Source organism: Canis lupus, chromosome 21 (genome assembly GCF_003254725.2).
Source record: "Canis lupus dingo isolate Sandy chromosome 21, ASM325472v2, whole genome shotgun sequence".
Lineage (NCBI taxonomy): Eukaryota > Metazoa > Chordata > Mammalia > Carnivora > Canidae > Canis > Canis lupus.
In genome coordinates this window covers 12960979-12982194 of record NC_064263.1, presented here as the reverse complement: position 1 = coordinate 12982194, position 21216 = coordinate 12960979, and the positions used below count along the sequence as shown (strand labels likewise).

Below are 21216 nucleotides of genomic sequence, written 5' to 3'. Positions count from 1 at the left end.
CTTATCTGGAGAGTATGCCCTTCCTCTGACTATACACAGTTGTCCGATGAGGGCCTCTGCCAGCCTTGAGTAAAGAGACACATCTTTGTACCCCAGGAAAAGCCAGAGGACCCAAGCTCAGGTCCACTAGGAGAGTGTGAGGTTCAGGAGTGTAGTGACTTCAGAGCCACTTATTAATAGTGTTGGTTCATGTCTTGATTTTTCAGGTATAGGGGCAATAATGTGAACAACCATTTACAGATGCCACAGGATCTAGAGGCTCAGTGTTCTTCTCACTAATTTTAGTCTGCCGGAAACCCGGATAAAAAGTCACTCCTCCTTGAAGGAAGTCCCTACCTGCAGCTGCTGGTGTCAGTACAGGAATCTCCTCCCAGCATGACCTTCATTGCTCTCCAGAGCCCGGCACCCTCCAAACTTGCACTTCCTCCAAGAGCACAAGCTGCTGCAGAGGGTAGCTCTGTGGCCACCAGCTCCGACAACCCCTTGACGACAACCCCTTGACTTCGTGAGGGTAAGTTCCCCACCCCACCCCCCAGGCTCCTATGAAAGGGCTTTCTCTTGCATCAGCTTCCCTGGTTCAGGCAGAGAGCTAGCCCTGCAAGGCACTCTGCAGGCTTTGAAGTGAAAAGAACAAGGGTGATTATTCTTGCGGTTTCCCTCATCTGTGTACCAAGGGCAGCAGGAGCCAGGTGATCCTGTGTTTGAAATAAAACAGGTTACTGATCTGAAAGAACAGGAAGCAAATTGCTCTGTAGACACAAACCCTCCTGCTTTACCCTCTGGCTGGCCATCCTGAATTTGCTTTCAAAACATGAGAGATAGAGGCCATTCCCAGGCATGGCTGTGGGGTGCTGGTCCTGGAGAGCTGGCTTGATTTTTTAGTAACTCCCTTTTCCACCGAGGGGAAGGAAAACCAGAGGCCTGAAGTTGTACCTAAGAAGTGCCAGGCCATCTGCTGAAAACGAAATAAGTTTCAGATTTAGCTCTTTGGCTTTTCGGCCTGTTTTCAAGGTCAGATTGACTGACGATGTCAGTCAAAGCAGCCAAACTAGCTTTCCTCTTGTCTCCATTCAAAAGGGCTCCCCATCACCCATAAAATATTTTCTATGTGGGGTCTTGCTACAATAAGTGGGGTTTTGTTCCAGATGTGAAAGGGCTACCGAGTAACCAACACAAGATCTCTTCCTCAATTAGCTTTTATAGTAGTAGCTATCCATAGAGTTGAGTAAATAATAATAGTAATAATAATAATAATAATGCTAAGTAACTAATCTGACTAGAGAACTAGGCACCATACAGCAGGTTACAATTTTGATACATTTCCTAATTTAATCCTCACTATGATCCTCTGAGAAAAGCATTGTCACTACCCTATTTTGCAAATGAGGAAACAGAGGCTTTCCCAGTGTGTTGGCTACTTTCTGCCCACTCCCCAACCTCTCCAACCCCCCACCCCCACCCCGACCCTGGCAATTCCCCTACCTTCTCTGCCTTGCTCTGTATCCACAAGGCTGAGCTTTGCCCATGACACTACCACCCAGCTCTGCTATGAGCTGAGTTTGGCAGGCTCCAGAGATCAGAGGGTAGGAGGAGAAGAGGTTGGGTGTTTATGTCCCACTCCATCCCTCCTCCATGACGGTTTCCTTGCAATGGCTGAGGCCACCATGCAGCTCTGGCCATAGGTTCCCTCTGAGGAGGTCACCTCTTGGGGCTACAGCATTTCCTTCCATCTCCCACCTTAACAGTGGTGATGACTTCTCTCTGTTGCCAGATGTTGGGTGCCCTCTGTCCTTGTGTCTTCCTCAACCCTGTTCTCACCTCTACACGTAGCTACTTCCTGAAGTCTCTTCCTTTGAATCAATCAAGGGCAAATTGTGTTCCCAACAAGACTGCCAACTGACACATCCAGTAAAAGAAGTGCCGACCAGAGGTTCAAACCCAAAATATTCAGTGGTTGGGAAGAGGAAAGGTAAACTGATCATAAAAGAAATAAAATTAAAAGAGCCGTAAGAAAGTTGTAGGAAGTGGTATGGAAAAATCAAAGACCAACAAAAATACTTCGTAGAGGATGAGCCATTGTGCTAGACTTTTAATATATGAGTGGAATTGAGACAAGCAGATATGAAGAAAAGAGTTGCAAATGCAAACAAAAGCACTGATACAGAAAAGCACAAACCACATTTTGGGAACAAAACTGGTTTAGGGCCATAAATGGAGCAAACTTATGGATAGTGTTTCTCAAACTGTGTCCTACAAAACTCTACTGTTCAATGAATGTTCTACCATATTGAAAAAAAAAAAAAAGAGTCCACAGTCAAATAAGATTGGATAACTTTGATATAAAGGAACTTATCTAGGTTTCTCCACTCAGGACTTCTCAGAGCATTTGAAAGGCCAATATGCATATTTGACTTTTTTTTTTTCCCATGGATAATCTATTTTAACATCTTCTAGAAGTGTGGGAGGAAATAGTTTGGGAAACATGTATTGTCCAATAAGATTTACAATCTTGTGGGAGTCCCAGGCAGACCAATTCAGAATGCACTGTGGCAGCCAGAAGTCAGAGCATATTCCAAAGTGTTCTGCAGAAAGTCAATGGGAATGTTACAAACTGTGAGCAAATATACTTAAAACGCCATCATGTAGCCATAATATGAGTCATGAAATGTAACAAGCAGCCCAAATGGAAACTGAATGTGTTATCCTGACATGCCCTATAAGGGTAAGAATGGTGGAAGGCATCAAATAGAAATTCGGATTTATATCCTGGAAAACACTAGAGCCCTAATGGTAAAATTTTATACGCAATGTGTTCTGCTGCTAGTGACAAGCATGCCAAAGGGTCTCAGACCTGATATTTTAAGCAGATTAGAATTTCACTTATTAATTTGTTCAATTGTTTGTTAGTAAAAATCAATTGAGTCTTTACTATGAGCTAGGTTCTCCACTAAACTATAGAGGAAAACTTTGTCCACAAAGACAAGAAAGAAAAACAAGACAGAGTTTCTGCTGATAAAGAGCTCAGGACCACTTGAACATATAAATATGTACAGTTGACCCTTGAATCATGCCAGGGTTATGGGGTGCTGTATCCACAGTACTGTACTGTATTTATTGAAAAAATCTGCATGTAAGTGGATCTACATAGTTCAAACCAGTGTTGTTTAAAGGTCAGCTCTAGTTACAATTTATGATACGTCAATACGATTCACTAAAAGTATAGAGGATGAGCTTATATATCTAGCAATGAAGGATTTGGAAAGCCCAAGAAAAGAGTTGATATTTGAGTTTGAAGACAAGTAAAATTTGCCATAGGAAAAAAGAAGAAAACTCTTGAATGACATTGATTTTTACCATCCAGAACCCCATATTTAGCCATATAAAAGACTGAAAAGAAAAAATCCAGTATAGATAAATATAAACATAAAAACAAAGGAATTCCACCCTCCAAATGCCTTTTAAAGTTACAGAGATTTGGGGGAAATTTTTATTACATAAAGGTAAAGAGAATATCAAAAGATTATTAAGGTCTATTTCAAGGTCAACAGCTCTGCTGCTTCTCGAATTAAAGGGAGAAAAAACCTTTATCTTCCCTTTTGTTCTTGCTCACAAGATCCAGTAAGCAAGTCAGAGTACATCAGAGAAGCCGAGGGCTGGCCTCTGGAGACTTTCTGAATTGAACCAGAGAAAATGAGAAACACATAGTTATTTCAAAATGTTTCTAATTTTTCAGTTTAGAATAGTGCCCACAGTTTACAGGAAATTGCTAGTGCCAAAGCCTGTTTTTCTTCCTGATAATTTTAAATTGCTATATTCTTTTAAGTAGGATTAGAGTAGAGCTTTTCTTTGCTGTGCGGCAATTTTTTTAAGGGCACCATGTGTACTGATGCAACAATTTACAGCTACTTTCCATATTAACCTTTTACATATTGTACCTTCACATATTTATATTCAGACTGTGCTTATATTTCTAAACACTTCTAAACATTACTCTAAAAATGAGTAATCTAAACTTAACAAAAGAGGAATTTTTAAAAAGTTTAAGTGTGATGTAAATACAGTTGTTTTATTAAATGCTATAAAGATTGGGGGTTTTTGGTTGTTCTTTTTGCTAGCTTGTCAAAAGACTAAGGTTAATTATAGGAGTTTGTTGTGGTTCTATTTTTTACCATGTAAGATTTTAAATCCACCAATATAAGAAAAAATCTGGTTTTGCCCTCAAAAACCCTGACAAACATGCAGACCTGGTAATATCAGTGGCTCAATAGATGTTTGCAGAATAAATAACTGATGGTACCACAGGGGAGCATGGAAGAGGAGACAAAAAAATTACAACCTTGGCTCCCATTTGAATCTATAATTTTTCCTAAATTCAATTCTAAGAAACTCTTTGTTGCTACAGACCAGAGTTATAAAAGAAAGACTTGAGAGTGGTTGAACAGGAATCCTGATAATTTCTTCTTAGAAAGCCTGAATTAAACTTTTTAGCATCAATGCTACACCAGTTTGACTGATTGATTGATTCATTCATTCATTCAACATATTTTAAAACACTTATTAAGCATGCACAACAGTGGTAGTAGTAATTATAATACCGTTAATACCAGGTAAGTTCAATTTATTTTGTGCCGAGCCCATGCCATGAGCTTTGTACTGATTGAATCCTTACAATAGCCCTAAAGTAGCCCACACAGATGAAAAAAAATGAGTCATTAAAAGTCACCTATTTGTCCATGGCCACCCAGAGACTAAATGAATTTGAAATTGGATCCAAGTAAGTCTGATTCCAGGGTTCCATATGTTTTGCTATGCCAGGATCCCATGATAGGGGTGCCCGACAGATAGCAAAACACATAGATTATCCTCCTGCAAGGATTCCAGGGTCATAGACTCAAAGGCTGTAAGAGCAGGTGATCTAGGCTCTCTTCTTACAAATGAGAAATAAGGCTGGCAAGTGAAGTGATTTACCCAAGGTCACATAGACGGGTTTAGAATGCCATCCCTACACCCCACCATCTCTCCTCTGTTGTCTCTCATTTCATCTCTCACTACACGGAGCTGGCAAGACCTCCTTAACTGAGTAAACTTCTAGGTCCATATTATCCACCACAGAAGAAGCCACATTATGGCCAGAGAAACCATATGGGAATTATTTTTAAGTATATAAATATATCCTCTTAGAAATAATCCTCATTGATAACTTTCGAACAGACTTAAATTGTTGAGACTGCATATGGATCTTAGATTCATGAAAAACTGCATTTAGCAGTTTTGATTTAGAGTTGGTGTTGGGTCTCTCACCTACCTGCTACTCTAAGCTTCCAACCATCTTTCAGCCCCATCTTGCCTGATACTCTAAAGCCATTTAACAGGACATTACTTAGTGATGGCAGATTTGGAACAAAAGGAAGATAGAATCCACTGAAACAATGTTTAGAGCTGGAGCGACATCAGCAGCTGATTCAACCTCCTTATTGTAAGCTCGAGAAAAGGCAAGTCAGGGAAGCAACACAACATAATGAGAAAAAGAGTCCATCAGTTAGTTCACTGGAGACCAGATTCTTACTAGCAGATACCCTGTATTGCAAAGCTTCAGTTCCACCTACGGATAAAGTATGTCTGTGATTGGGGGCTAATGAAAGGCCTGAATATGATTTGAGGAAGCTCAGGCATTGTTGGAAAAGAACTTACCTACTGCCACAAAGAAGCTTGATTCTCTTGCAGAACTTGACTTTTTTGAGATCAATTTACTACCACAGAAGTCAATATGGCCATGGTTTATAATTGGGATGTAAAAGAAAGAATAAGGAAAAAAAAAGACGCTTCTACCAAGAACAAAGCATAATGCTGGCAATTAGAAATGTGGTTCTGTTTTCCAAACATGTTATTTTGAATATCCCAAAGTTTATCCCTAAAGGTTTACATGACTTTGATTTTTTAACAGCAAGAATTATAATTAAAACTCCCTTAAAAAGACTTTAAAAAGATGAATGAAAAAGATGATGAAAGAGTGGGACAGACTGGGCAGAAGTCACAGCCACGTTACTCAGTAGTGTAACACTGGGTATCTTACTCAACCACTCTGGACCTCAGTCTTCTCACCTGCAAAATGGGGATAATCCTCATCTCTATTTTTTTGTTTGTGTACAATAAAGTGTATTTCACACTACCTGGCACATAGTATGCATTCAACAAACACTAGTTATAATTACTACAATCCAGTGCCAGTTCTGCTCCCTTTGTTCACACCCTGATTTGCTCATATATACAGTAGAGGAACTCAACGAGATTAAGTTTGTTAAAGCCTTGATCAGATCTTCATCTGTTAAGCTCCACCTCCATCACTTCTTTTTTTTTTTTTAAGATTTTATTTATTTATTCATGATAGTCACATACAGAGAGAGAGAGAGAGAGAGAGAGGCAAAGACATAGGCAGAGGGAGAAGCAGGCTCCATATAGGGAGCTTGATGTGGGATTCGATCCCGGGTCTCCAGGATCGCGCCCTGGGCCAAAGGCAGGCGCCAAACCACTGCGCCACCCAGGGATCCCCACCTCCATCACTTCTTGAAAGCCAGAGTGGGAATGAATGATTCCCTCTTCGATGTTTTCTAGCTGGAGCCTGATTCAGTCTATATCTCACTTGCTCCTGTATTTGATTTCTTTTTTTATTTATATCCATAGCACACATTCCTTGAGGTGAGGGAGATCTGCTCTCCCTCTCATAGTTACCTTATACAGAGTGTGCACTTAGGAAATGTGGAGGCCTTGCCCTGAATGTATTTTCTAACAATTGAATTGCTATGCATATGAGAAGTATCTGAGAATTATGATCATAGATTTGAACTGAGTTAAGAAGCAATGAGAGTTTTGGTTTTTCTGGTTTTGTTTTTGTTTTGGGGGCTGGAGGGTAGGGCAAATACATAAAGAAAATATCTAAGCACAGCAGGAGGACATTTGCTACTTGCACAGGACATTCCTCTTGGAGGTCAAAGTCCTCTAAAGATCTGTTGCTTGTGTTCTTGTGGCAATGGCCAGGATAACCTAAGAGCTGTGAGGTAACCTCTCATCAGGAGTGGGTGGTGCTCGTTCAAGCCCTGAGTTCCCAGGGATCATTGGTAGTTACAGCTTCTTTGGGGAGGGAGCATTAGACCTGAGACTAGTTGTGGGAGTGGTGATAGGGAAGAGATGTGCTCCTGGGTCCTTTTGTGCCTCACTTTCTCTCTCTGAATGATGGGAATCATTTTATTTTCTACCATCCTATCTCCCCTAATTGTTACAATGTAATTTTTTAAACTGTCAATGTTTGTTAATGGAGCAATGAATGTTAATGTGGGTTGGGGTCCTGCTGAAAGAGTCAGTCCAAAGCAGAGCTAAGGCATGTTCTTTTCATATAACAGATGTAACAGGAGCTAACATTTGTTAAAGGCTTACTATATGTCAGGCAGTGTGCTAAGCATTTTATGTGTATTAATTCATTCTAAATCTCAAAACAACCCTATAAGGTAGTCTCCATTTTATAGAGAAGGAAACTGAGGCACAGAAAGGTTAAGCCAAAAGCTACACAGCTAATAAGTGACCGAGCCCAGAATAGTACTTACATGGTTGAATGCCTCTGGTGCACTCTTAATTATGTTGCTATAGTGTCTTCCTGTGGCCATCTCTAATTTGGTGCCTATCACCTTGGTTTGCATGTAATAGGTGCTCAATAAATATTTGTTGCATTGGAGTAAAACTAATGAAACTCAAGAGTGGTTGAGAAGCCTCTCCCATTTTCCTCTCCTTCCAATTACAACTCCAGCTCCTCTATTAAGTAAGGAATTTGGCTTTTAAAGCTGTCTGATTGGGAGCTAGGGACCCTAGAAATCCATAATTAACTTTTTTCATAGTTTTCATGTAAAATGAATACAAACACATTCTGGATCATTGGAATAACCATCTAATACCAAGAACTGCCTTGTGATTTCAGTGTCTATGTGGGCTGTGCCTTGGTGTCAAGAGTTACAAGTTTATCGGTTATGCTATTAAGAAAGGAATAGCACAGGGGCACCTGGTGGGCTCAGTTGGTTAAGCATCTGCCTGCGGCCCAAGTCATGATTCCAGGGTTCTGAGATGCAGCCCTGCATTGGGCTCCCCGCTCAGTGGGGAGCCTGCTTCTCCCTCGCTCTCTGCCCCTCCCCCATCATGTTCTGTTCTTACTTGCCCTGCTCTCTCTCTCTCAAATAAATAAAAAAAAATCTTAAAAGAAAAAAAAGGAATACCACAGCATTAACCTCTAAATATATTAGAGTCAAGTGAAAGCCAGATATTATAATGACAAAGGGTGTGAGCAAAGGTCAGGTTGCTGGAACAGAGGAAAGATATGAGAAAACTGTGTCGGTACCGTGCACTGGACACACCATGAGAGGGGTAAAGCCACACGGAACCCAAATGTAGCCCTATCTGGGCAGTCAGTACTACGTGATGCTGGTATAGTCGAGTAGTAAACATCACTAATTTAATGTCACTGTTTTGGGAGGGGATTTTTATATATAATCTATAAATTTGCTTTGGCTTTATTCCAGAATCGTTCATAAGCTGTAACATAAATTTCTATCTGTTTAATGTTTATATACAGTAAGTAACTTATGAAAGAAACTAAGCTAATACTGGGGAGGTTTGAGGACTTGGCCTTAAGATAGTGGAGAGTGTCCATTCCTCTCCCGTTTGAGAACCACCACACCGTAGCCCATGTGGGGGCTTTCCTATGTAAAGCTGCTTACGAACACCGAACACCGACACATTAGTTGTATCATTAGCCCCTTGGTGTGAAAGAGTATAGCAGACCCTCCCTCCCTCCCTCCCTTTCTGAGAGCGGGCTTGGCGGAGGGAGAGGGCAGCTAAGGGGCCAGGCCGAAAATGTGGCCTCGGTGCACCGGGGGCAGGTCATCAATCCTCCGAACTGCGGTTCCTGATCTGTAACGCGGGGGTCACCTGCAACTTCTCCACCGCGACGGGTCACGCGTAAAGCTGGCTCACGGGGGACCGAGTAAGCGTCCTTCCTCCAAATACCGAGGCGCTGGGGAGAGGGGAGCAAAGCTCTGGCCCTGGATCCTTCAATGGCGCGGTCGCGGCGGGCAGCGCGGGCTGGCGGAGGCGGCTCCACCGGCTGGTGCGCCCCGGAAGGCTGGGGCGGTGCGCTCGGGGCCCCGCCGCCCCCCGCCGTCCCCGCCGCCCTCCCGCGCTCGGGGCCCCGCCGCCCTCCCGCGCTCGGGGCCCCGCCGCCCCCCGCCGTCCCCGCCGCCCTCCCGCGCTCCCGGGCCCCGCCGCCCCCGCCGCCCCCGCGCGCCCAGCGCAGCTCTGCGTCCCTCGGAGGCACCTGAGGCCGGGGGGGGGCCTCGCTCATGCCCTGAAAGCCCAGAAGCACAGTCTTCGCGACTCTTCCAATGTGCCGAGGGGCTGCCCACGCCCCAGGTACAGCCCGCGTCGTCCCCGGCTGCAGGCGGGGGTGGGGGGGGGGCGACCCCCGGGAGCGCGCGGCCCCGGCGAGCAGGCGGCGGAGCGCGGGCGGCGGAGGCCCGAAGCTGGCTCGGGAGGCTGCGGCCGAGCCCCGGGGGTGCGCGCGGCGCCGGGCGGGCCCTCGGCGGGACCCGGGCGGGCGGGAGGGAGCCGGCGCGGCGACCGCAAGGCGGCGGCACCCGGGGGGGGGGGGGGCGGGCGCGCGGGCCGGTGCGGGGGCGGGCGCGGGCGCGGGGGCGGGGGCGGGCGCGCGGCTTCCCCGAGGCCGGAGGCGGGGCGGGCGGGCCTCGGGAGGCGCGGGGGGCGGACCCGCCCGCTGCCGGCGCCGCTCGCTCGCACTCGGTCGCGCCGCGGGGCAGGCATGGGAGCCGCGCGCGCCCTCCCGGCGCCCACACCTGTCTGAGCGGCGCAGCGAGCCGCGGCCCCGGCGGGCTGCTCGGCGCGGTGAGTGCGGGCGCGGCGGGGGAGCGCGGGGCGCGGGGCGCGCGGCAGCGGCGGGACAAAGGGCGGGCGGGCGCGCGCGGCGGGGGGCGCGGCGGGGCGGGGGGCTGCGGGCTGCGGGGCGGGGGGCTGCGGGGCTGCGGGGCCGGGGGCCGGGGGCTGCGGGGCCGGGGGCTGCGGGGCGCTTGCGTTCCCGCGGCGTCACGGGCGGCGGGTGCTGCAGACGGGCTGGAGGTGCCGGCGCGGACGCCGCGCGGGCGGAGGGGAGCGGGCTCGGGGCGCGCACAGCCCCCGCCGCCGCCCCCCTGCTCCGGGGTCCAGCTCCGGGGTCCTGCTCCGGGGTGCTCCAGCGCGATCCCAGCGTGAAGCTTTACTAAAACTCCGGCCACGTGATTGCGGACGCGTCGCAGCCGGGGAAGCGCAGCCCAGGCCGGTTGGGAGCGGGCGCGCCCACGGACGGGCCGTGCTGCCCTGCGGGCGTCGGCGGACTCACCGGTGTTGGAAGCAGATGTTCCTTCCTCGGCCCGCGGACGCGCGTCACGAGTTAACTTGTAAATAAAAGTTCGAAAGGTCTAAGAATTGTCTTAGAAGAGGAGGGAGAATTATTTCAGCAAAGGAAAACCACCGCTCCCCTCCAGAATACAAGTTAGGGTTGCTTTCCGACGCCTCAGGAAAAAAAGCAGAAAAGCGGCTGCAGGGATCCTGTGTGTGCTTCTGCCCTGGGGCGAGCCCACGGGACTTGAGCAAGCAGCAGCCCCTGCTGGTGGGGAGCTCCAGGTGGCTCGGGAGCGGCGGCGGGGGGCTCGCTTCTCTCCGCTCCCGAAACTGGACTTGAGGGCTCCCCGCGTGCACCTCAGGGGCAGAGAGGCCAACGCCAGAGTTACCTTCTGGTGGCCACGCAGGAAAGACTTGACGTGATAGTTTGAGGTCCGCTGTGGCCACAGCCTAATGCCGATTAATATGAGGATATTTACTGCACTTGCCTCGGGCTCCTCTCCATGCACAGGAACAGTTAAAATAGGCCTTAGGACGTGTCTCTGTCTCGAGAAGCCTTGACAGGAGCGAATTGGAGGTGGAGTGGGGAGAAGCAATTTAGGAGAAATGCTATAAAAGCCACTGTGTTTACTTGTGAAAGTTTGATCACGTGCACACCTTCTGCGTTTGAAGAAATGGTTTCACCTGTGTTTTTCCCACCTAAACAGTCAGGAGATGACCTGTCATACTCTCCTGTAGTGAACTGGAAAGGAAGCGTTCTTCCCAGGTAACTAATATGGATCTCATTTTTGTGACACTGGCAGCTTATTCAGGTAGATGGTGAATACGGGTGTGTTTTTCTGTCTAGGATAAGTGCCACGGTGCCCATTAGTGGGTCTGAGAATGTGACTGGCCGCAGCCTGCAGGGTTTAACAGTCTCAGGTTCTCCCACATATTTCTTCTCATGGATCCCCGAGGATTCAGTCCACCGGGCGTGATTCGTGCGTAACCCACTGGCTCCGGGGATCTCCTTCCTCCTGGGCTCACCACTGACAGTTCTATACACTGTTCTTGTTCTGCCACCAGGTCTGCCCCAAGCTCACTAGGGTAGTGCGTTTTGCCTAAAAGCTGATAGAGGAGAAGTTAAACTTCTTTTGACCACAAGACTGTGTGCAGGGTGGCTGGGCTTGTAAACGCGCTGCATTTCTTTCCTGTAGGGGCTGTAATTCTTAAACCATTATGTGATTAGGTCTGTTTTCCTTTAACAGTTCTTTGACTCAGGAAAATGAGGACAAGCCTGGCTGCAGAGGGCTCACAGAGCTTTGTTCGCTTTTAGGTATTTGCTTTAGGAATTAGCGTGGTTTCACTGGTCAGTATTCCTGGCCACAGAGTCCATGGAAAACCCTTTGTTATCCTTCCAGATGGTGTCCAAAACTTTTATCTCTACAGACTTTCCCACTGTTTGTTTCGACATGACTGTTTATAGTGGTCACAGGAATTCATCTGTTGGACAATAGAGAATGTATGTCCTAAGGATTAGATTTTTTTTTTTTTTCTCCCAGCACTTGTTTGCTATAGGAGTTAAGTCGTTCTCCCAAACACTTGCCCTCTTGAGGAGACCTGTGTCATTGCCGCTTTGAAGAGGAAGGTGCGGAGCAGTTTCTTTCAGTGACCAGTCTCCAAGCGGAAGGTGCTGGTTTGTTTGTTTCTGATAATGTCCCTTCATCATTAGATTATCAGTGGATTTGTGAAGTAGCAGCATCCTCATAAAATATAAATATTTTTAGACGAATGGACAGCAGGACAGTGGCTCCTATTGAGTGATGGGGCACAGAATGTGTAACTCTTGTGAGTCAGATACATGGATTTGGGAAAGAAATAGTTTTTGCATTAATAAAACCTTAATTTTTCATTCTGCTTTATCAGTCAGGTGAAGTGATACATGAGAATAGTTGAGAACTTTGAGAAAGGATTATGTACGTGAGGAATCTTTATCCAGTAAAGGCTTACTTAGTCTTAGAAATGAAATGTTGGAGGCCTGAATTTTCTCCATCTGGATTTAGATAGAGCAAGGATAAGATTTGGAAGATAAGATTTGGAAGTCTTCATTCTCGGTTTTGCGTGTTTTTTTTTTTTTTTTTTGAAGGAGTACCTATTTCAGACAGTTCTATAAGAGTACGGTGATTCATTTGTGAAGGCAAGAAAGAATTTCAAGTTAATGGAATTTATTAGTTACCTTTTGCGATAGTGAGATTATAAATGTTATTCTATCTGTTTCCATCCTAGAGTGTTTGTTTAAATAAACTTAAATGGGGCGCCTGGGTGGCTCCCCCTGCTCGTTCGGTCTCTTGCTTTCTCTGTCAAATAAATAAAGTATTCTAAATAAATAAATTAAATAAGCTTAAATGGGCACAGTACAGGCTTGCTTAGAGTTTATAAAACAATAATTGTCTCCTGGGACGTTATTACCAGGTGAGTTGAGAAATGCATGCAAAGCCACCAACCTAATTTTAAAGCATCACAGTTATCATTGGTGTGTATTAATAGGAAAGGGGTCAGGGTAGGGTGTGAATGCCCCAGGAAAGGGCCTTGGCGGGTGAGATTTCCCCCCTGGCACTTTTCTGAGAGCCGGCACACCCAACCATCCTTCTTCTCCATTCTTGAAAGCCGCCCTCTGCTGGAGGCTTTTGTTGGCTTGATGAGGGAAATCTTGTCTCCTAGATCGGCAAGAGATTAGCAAGATACATTTTCCTTTTCCCCTCTGGTCCTGGCCTTCTCAATTCTGTGAGTGCGGGCTCCCAGACACTAAAGGATGGTGCAGACTCCGTTTGTATACAGCCTACCGCTTGCACTGGACTTTTGTGACCCTGGAAAATGATAATATTAGGGAATCCTGGGCCTGAAAAGACCAGCACTAAAAAGCTAAAGAGATCATCCAGTTCAGGTTGCCATTCAGAATAGTTTCTAAACTACCCTGAACACATATTTGGTAAAAGGGTGAGCAGTTTCTGAAGTGCGTAACCTTAACACAGATGGCAGCTTAAACCCATTTGGGAGCCTGAGAACAGATGACTTGATCTCCCAATTTACAATCAGGAAAAAACCATTGTAATCGCACACCTAAAACTATCACTATACTTCAGGAAAACTTTAAAAATAACAATAAAAAAGCTTTATCAGTTTGGAATAACTTGACCTGCATTGGTCTGTACTAATTTCTAAATCTGAATGAAAGTATTTTTAAAGGCAATTTTATAGCTTTCTGAGTTACAAAGAAAATCTATTCAAGATAGAGAACCCCAGGACAAGATCTTATCACAAGTTAATGTGTTCGGTTTAAGCAATAATATAGGGAACTTGTAGGCAATGTTTCAGACTAATAGAAGTTTGTGTTTTTGAGGTATCCAAAAAAGTTTATTTCTAAAGACTTAGATCTTTACCCTATTGGTTTAGCAGTCCTTACAGTTGGCTGACTTCTCTTCTCCTTCACTGGCTAAATGATCAGAATTTAAGTTGTAAGGACTCTGAATTAGTAATACTATTGAACGGATGTTGACTATTAATTAGATGATATTTTATCCAGAATATTGATATTCCATGGAGAATAGTAATATCCTAATGATCTGCGGTAGGTTCTTTAGCATTATCTACCAGTATCCTGTGATTTGTAAATGATCCCAAAGGCTCTTGGCACAGTGGTTTGTCATTTCTCTGAGGAACAAATTCAATCCTGCATATTGGGAGGCTAGAGTGAGGCCGTGGCCATTGAGGGAGCCTAGCTAAGTGCCCAGCCTCGTGCCCACGAAAAGACTGGTCTCCATTTCTTCAGACCCACGAACTCTCAGGAACTGGTTCCAAAACATTTTTTGAAAGATTGATATTTAAAACAAACAAACAAACAAACAAAACAAAAACCAAGCCCTCACTGTGAGATAAGACATGCTTCAAGGACTTCGAATATATTTTAAAAATAGGTTTGCTGTAGAGGCAGAGCACTTGGAAAAGTGAAATGTAGAGTTAATTTTGCCTAAGAGGAGGTTAGTTCATTAAGACAGAGTTCCTAGTTAAATATTTTAGACTCCTTCCTGCTCTTCTCTTCCATGACGTCCTTGCCAATGAACTATTTCAATGTTTGGATAAAGACAAATGCCACTGGAGGAATTCTGCTGCAGTAGATAATCTGGGCTCTGCAGTCCCAGGATCCAACTCACATATAAATTTCCAATTTGAGAATTGAAGATGCGTGCCCTAGATGATGACCCTGCGAGCATTCTCTAACTGCTGGTTTCTTCCTGCACATTGCAAAGATTACCTACAGCTTATGATAACCCAGAGCATAATAACGTCTCACCTCCTCCTCTCTCTCTCCCCCAAGAATCACATTTTGGGAACAGGAACACTTGGCAGCTCTGACCTCTGGATCCTGTGTTTTGTTTCTTAGATAAGCTGAAGTCAAACTTGGCCGGACAGTATTAGCAGTATTAGTCGGTATTAGCAGGCATCAACATTCACCATGGTAATCTAAGGGAGGAGGAGATGGTCGGAGACATACACATCACACTTGGCAGGAATTCTGCCGTGGGGGCATTTAGTTACCCAGACAGTGACTTACATAGAGAAGACGTGCGGTCCAGGACCTAGATATGTTTAAGAACTGAGTCCTGAGCCAGGAGATAGGAATAATCAGATACAGAGCCATCTCCTAAAGTTTCCTAACGGGTTGTCCTCACCACACCTAGGCCACCCCTGAAGTCCCCACTGGGGAGGAGGGCTTTATGAGCATCAGGATCCTTTCCTTCATCTACTTAGAGCCTTTAGTTGTTATGGTATCCACCGCCCCCCCCCACCCCCCGCCCCAGCACATGCAAATCTGGGTATGCACACAGACCCCATGGTTTCAAGGATTTAGAGAAACCACGAGATATCTCTCCTCCCCACAGAAGGGCCCAGGGACTCTTCCTATTGGGAAAATAGGAAAGAAACAATCTCAAAGAATCAGGGAGTCCCAAGGAATTACCTTTTCCAGGAGCTCATGCCTGTTTCATCCCATCTCTGTTTTCTCTGATAGAAGTGGAATCAGAGAGAGTCAAGCAAAAAGAGGCCAGGGGCGGGGCGGCGGGGGGTGGGCGGGGGGGGGGGGGGGGAGGAGGGGGATGCACACTTCTTAGTAATAGTGGGTGTGGATATTGGGAATACGGATTGGCATGCTCAGCTGGCCTAGATCAGATCAAGGGGATTTTCCAGTTTATGTAAAAGAAAGCAGAAAATGCCCAAAAGTTGCCAACAGGTCTATACTCCCAAGAGGAAGAGAAGGGGGACAAGGGGATGGATGGTTTCTTCCTGACTCCTGCTAGGTTCCAAAGTCTTGGAGACCTGACCCCTCCCTGTCCTCCTTTTGGGAAGCACTCCATCCTGAACAAATTACCCTACCCTCTATATCAGCTCCTCCGGAACAGAAGATACACAACCAGTCAGAGCTAACTTGCCCTTGAGTGTTTATGAAAGTACTCCCAATCTGTTTTTCATTGTTGTTTTCCTTGTGGCATGATTGATCCAGCTCTTTTAACATACATTTCAGGATAAAATCCAAATTTCTTCATTTAGTGTATGGAGCCTTGCATAATATGGCTTTTGCCCACTGCCTCCACCACCTCTTGTCTTCCACCCTTCCTGGGCTTAGTTTAATTTCCGAAATGACTTGCACTGTTGCATGTCTTTGTGTCCTTGCATATGACTACCCCTTTCACTCTGTCTTATATTATCTAACTTCTCCTCACCTTTAACACCCACCTCTAGCATCATCTCTCCTGGATCTCCTGTTTTTGTGACTCCCCACACCTGGATTTCATGCCTTTTTCCTGAGCCGCCACATCATCCACATACATCTCTGTCACTAGCACTCAGCATGCCTCATTGAAAAAATGTGGTTTTTGTAGCCACACTAATCCTTCATTCACTCTTCGATGAATACAAGTACTCATTCGGTAAATCCATTCAATAAATCTTTGTTGAGCGCTAGCATAGGCCCAAATTCAAGGCATTCAGATGAGCCAGGAACACAGATACAGAGACCTGAAAGGTAATTAGTAATAAAGTTCACAATGTGCTACCCAATGCTACGTTAGAGCTTCAGGTCTTTGACAGAGATCCCAATAGTCTATAACAAAATCCAAAGGAAGAAGAAGTATCTTGTTTGTTAGAGGCCTGGCGACTCTGAAACTAAACTTATAATAGTTAGGGTTGTTTTAAATTCAAACAAAAGTCTAATGCCCTCCTTGGAATCACTCAGCATTTAGAAGTGACAGGAATCCCAGTAAGTGTGACACTGGAGCTATCTATCTCTCCTTGATGCCTTGGTCACTCAGTTTACTGTGTCATTTACATTTACATGAGCAAGTCGCTCGGAAGATTTTCCAAGTACACACTATACTGAGAACGGGCAGAAAGAAGGAAAGAAGGGCAGGTGGACCAGGGAGGTAGGAGGGGACAAAGGCTCCAAGCACAGAGAAGGATCAGAATTGCACAGAAACCCAGGCTGGTGGAGCAGCTCCTCTGGGGCTTAATGACCGCTGGCACTCTGCCTTGTGCTGGGCCATCATTGGGGCATCTTCCACGTAGAAGGGAATGAGCACCCCATTTCACCTTGAGCACGGCAGAGTTCCCAGGTCGAGCCTTGTGTTGTGAGACCATTATCTCGGGATTCCTCTCCACACCCTGATTCCTGAGGAGGGTTCACAGACTTAGAAACAATGACAGGCACGCTGCCGGGCCGCTTCCTCCATCAGCCAGTGCTCAGCCCCTTGCCCTGCTGACCTGCTTATCTTTGTTCCTACAGAGTGGTGCTCAGCATGGCGGGGATTCCAGGGCTCCTCTTCCTCCTCCTCCTCCTCCTCCTCTGTGCTGTCGGGCAGGTGAGCCCCTCTGGCACCCACTGGAAACCCACTTGGCCTGCTTATCGCCTCCCGGTGGTCTTGCCCCAGTCCACCCTCCACTTAGGTAAGCCAGACTTTGGGGCCGAAGCCAAATTGGAAGTGTCCTCCTCATGCGGACCCCAGTGTCATAAGGGCACCCCGCTGCCCACCTATGAAGAGGCCAAGCAGTACCTATCCTACGAGACACTCTATGCCAACGGCAGCCGCACCGAGACGCAGGTGGGCATTTATGTCCTCAGTGGTGGCAGTGGGGGGCAAGAGTCTTCGGGAAAGGCTCGGAGGAAGCGGCAGATCTATGGCTACGACAGCAGATTCAGCATTTTTGGGAAGGACTTCTTGCTCAACTACCCCTTCTCAACCTCAGTGAAGTTATCCACAGGCTGCACGGGCACCCTGGTGGCAGAGAGGCATGTCCTTACCGCTGCCCATTGCATCCACGATGGGAAGACCTACGTGAAAGGAACCCAGAAACTGCGAGTGGGCTTCCTGAAGCCCAAGTTTAAAGATGGTGGTCGAGGGGCCAACAGCTCCAGCTCTGCCATTCCGGAGAAGATGAAGTTTCAGTGGATCCGGGTGAAACGTACCCACGTGCCCAAGGGTTGGATCAAAGGCAACGCCAATGACATTGGTATGGATTATGACTATGCCCTCCTAGAACTCAAAAAGCCCCACAAGAGAAAGTTCATGAAGATCGGCGTGAGCCCTCCCGCCAAGCAGCTGCCAGGGGGCCGAATCCACTTTTCTGGTTATGACAATGACCGACCAGGCAACTTGGTATACCGCTTCTGTGATGTCAAGGATGAGACCTATGACCTGCTCTACCAGCAGTGTGATGCCCAGCCCGGGGCCAGCGGCTCTGGAGTCTACGTGAGGATGTGGAAGAGGCAGCAGCAGAAGTGGGAGCGAAAAATCATTGGCATCTTTTCAGGGCACCAGTGGGTAGACATGAATGGCTCTCCACAGGATTTCAACGTGGCTGTTAGAATCACCCCTCTCAAATATGCCCAGATTTGCTATTGGATTAAAGGGAACTACCTGGATTGTAGGGAGGGGTGACACGGTGTTCCTTCCTGGCAGCACTTAATGGTCTTCATGTACGTATTTTAGGAGAGGCCAAATGTTGTCATTGGGATGTGTGTGTGTTGTGTGTATGTGTGTGTGTGTGTGTGGTGTGTGGTGTGTGGACTGTGTCATATTATCTTTTACCTGATTTTTTAAAGTTGCAAGATGATTGGCTTTATTATTTGAAAACTGGTTTGTGTATCATCTATCATTTCAGGAGTTTAAAGGCATACTTTTGCATAGAAATTTTTAAAAAAACCATACTGATGTTTGGGATAATAGAGAATATTTAGCAAGAAAGTTAATCCTTCAATTTTTGAGAACTTTGATTTTTATTTCATCTGAACTTTTGTGTCCAAGGTTTATATTAAATATGTGGCATACAGGAGATATAAATTCTTAAATTCTTATGTGTGTATATATGTGTGTTTTCTCTTGAGATTCATTTTAGGTTTTTTTTTGTTTGTTTGTTTGTTTTTTTAATGCCTAATCACTAACATTTCCATGTTCCCCACCGCATACAACTTTTAGGAACCTTCACAATACTTCAACAGGCAGGTATGATATTTTGGATTTGGAGGCATTTGCACAGTAGTCCTCGATAAATGAAATAATTTGTTGACTATATTGGTACACGGATTAAACTATATCTTACACTAAGTCAGTATCCGAAGCTGCTTTCAGTTTTGAAATGGTTTCTTTCCCAAAGGTGGTTGCTCTATTTTTGAGGAAGGCGCGGCATATGGCCCTGTCAGCTTTGTGACTCATCGGAGTAGGCAAGAGTATTTATGCCAATCCTTCCATTTAACAGGATTTTACTCACGTTTCTTGAACTAGCTATTTTCCAGGAGACAATAATCCGGGCCTAATGAGAGCAAGCTATATCACTTCCCAGCTAACAATTGTGGTCACACACTAAAAACAATCATTTCATTTTACCCCTGGAGTAGAGCACATCTCATGTTTTATCATCTGGATGGAGTGATTTAAAATGAATTAAATTCCGGAGAACAATGGACGCATTGCTTGGCAGATGTCACAACAGAATAACCACTTGTTTGGAGCCTGGCACAATCACACAACCTAATCCAAATTATTCTACGGAGTTTGCAGTGCACTTTCAGGGAGCCGCATACTGGTGTAATTTGGAAACTTTTCTCTTTCACTTTACTTATATTTTATAGTAAAAATATTTGGATGGTGCTTTAAGAAAAACCAAGAGGACTTTTTTTCCACTAGCTTTAAAAGGGCCTCTTTTACTGTGATACTTTAGGCTACAGGCACGTATAATCAACTACAGTAATAAAAATGGAAATTGAGAGAATGCAGAGTGGATCAGAATCTTTACTCCAGCAAATGTCTTTAGGAATGTTTTATCAATATGATAATCAGAGTTTATAAAGAAAAGACTTTGACTTATTTTATGTTTTCATCTTATGCTTCTTGGCCTGAGCGTGTCTTCCTAAATATATCAATTGGGGAGTGGGGGGTGGAGAACAAATGGATTACAGGGCAGATGTTTGCTGGACTTGTGCCCTTAGGTGATACCAGCCTGAATTGGGACTATCTGTGAGGACATTCAGATATGGCACTGAAGCTTTAGTTTTCTCTGGGTGGCTTTTGGCTTGTGTTTTTTGTGCATTTCAGTCGAGAATAATCCTGATAAGACACTCACGAAATGTACAACTGTAGTGCTTTCTTCAAATCATGTAAGAAAATACTATGCATAGCACAGAGATGTGGGGCTGCCAGGATTCTTCTGAGTTCTAGTACAATTTGCTTTGAAATCTAGCAGGAGTATAACATGAGGAAGAAGAGAGGTCTGTATCCCTGTGTTTGGTATTGAGGGAGAGGGGGAATTGTTTCTGCTTTCACTTGATGGAAAAAGAAGTTCACTGAACGCTTAGACTGGACTAATTAAAAAAAAAGATGCTGCTTTTATGAAGCACCTGATTTCTTGATTTTGATTTTTTGCAAAGTTGAAACTTCCCTCAGCAAAGGTAGGTAGTGGCACAAAATCAAAACAATATCAATGTTAGGTTCACAAATAGGTGTAGTTTACTAAAGAATAATATTCACATTCTATGTACCACATAATTCATAGATAGTAAAATAACTCAACATGACCGTTTTTTCAGTGGTAATAAAAGGAAGCATGGTATTGTGGAATTTGAAATAAAAAAAAGAACGGACTCTCATGATACTAACATAGTGTTTACATATATTATACATTGTAAGGATTTATTTCTAGTAAGGCCAGTAGAACAACATTCCTAAAGAGTGTGCCATAAACACTCATCCCTCCAGATTTTCTACCAAGAACAAAAAGGGCACCCTCTCTGAGGAGGAGGGAGATGCTCAGTACTCCCTTTCCTTATCAGGGATTCACTTGCCTGTTTGCACCTTGAAAGTTCTAAGAAGTCCTGTAGGAAAGAGACATGATAATGTTTTAAAAGCTGCACTTCAATAAAGATCTTTGGTCACTGAACCCTTGTTTTCTCATATAATGCTTCTGAGCCCAGTTAGTGTTCTAATAAATACATGTTGGGAATCACTGTAGCAGCCCTTGGTTAAGCTGACTGAGCGGAAAGTATGATGAGCCCCTAGTGGCATCAGGTGGCAGTGCCTTTGGGATTTGACCAGAACGCAGTTTCCAGATTTCAAAATGTTCCAGGGTAGAACGGGAGACAATAAACTTGCAACTCATTTATTGCTGAGTCAGAAGGTTATGGCAGAATTTGGGACATTTCTTTTTTCCCCATAGAACTTACTCAGGATTTTGAATTTTAGGGACGCCTGGTGGCTCAGCGGT

The 21216-nt window shown here is 45.3% G+C and overlaps 1 protein-coding gene across 4 annotated transcripts; it reads left to right on the top strand.

Annotated features, from left to right (window-relative positions):
* The first annotated feature begins 361 nt into the window (after positions 1–361).
* Positions 362–18814, top strand: PRSS23 (serine protease 23). 4 transcript variants are annotated; one of them, XM_049098652.1, is made up of 2 exons: positions 362–511; positions 17246–18814. In XM_049098652.1, exon 2 carries the CDS (start codon positions 17259–17261, stop codon positions 18396–18398), a length of 1140 nt encoding a protein of 379 aa, XP_048954609.1. In that variant the 5' UTR covers positions 362–511; positions 17246–17258; the 3' UTR covers positions 18399–18814. The 4 variants fall into 4 exon arrangements, with proteins under 4 accessions (XP_048954609.1, XP_025275156.3, XP_048954608.1 ...); XM_025419371.3 differs by lacking the exon at positions 362–511 and adding an exon at positions 9322–9450; XM_049098651.1 differs by lacking the exon at positions 362–511 and adding an exon at positions 9800–9939.
* The last annotated feature ends 2402 nt before the right edge of the window (positions 18815–21216 follow it).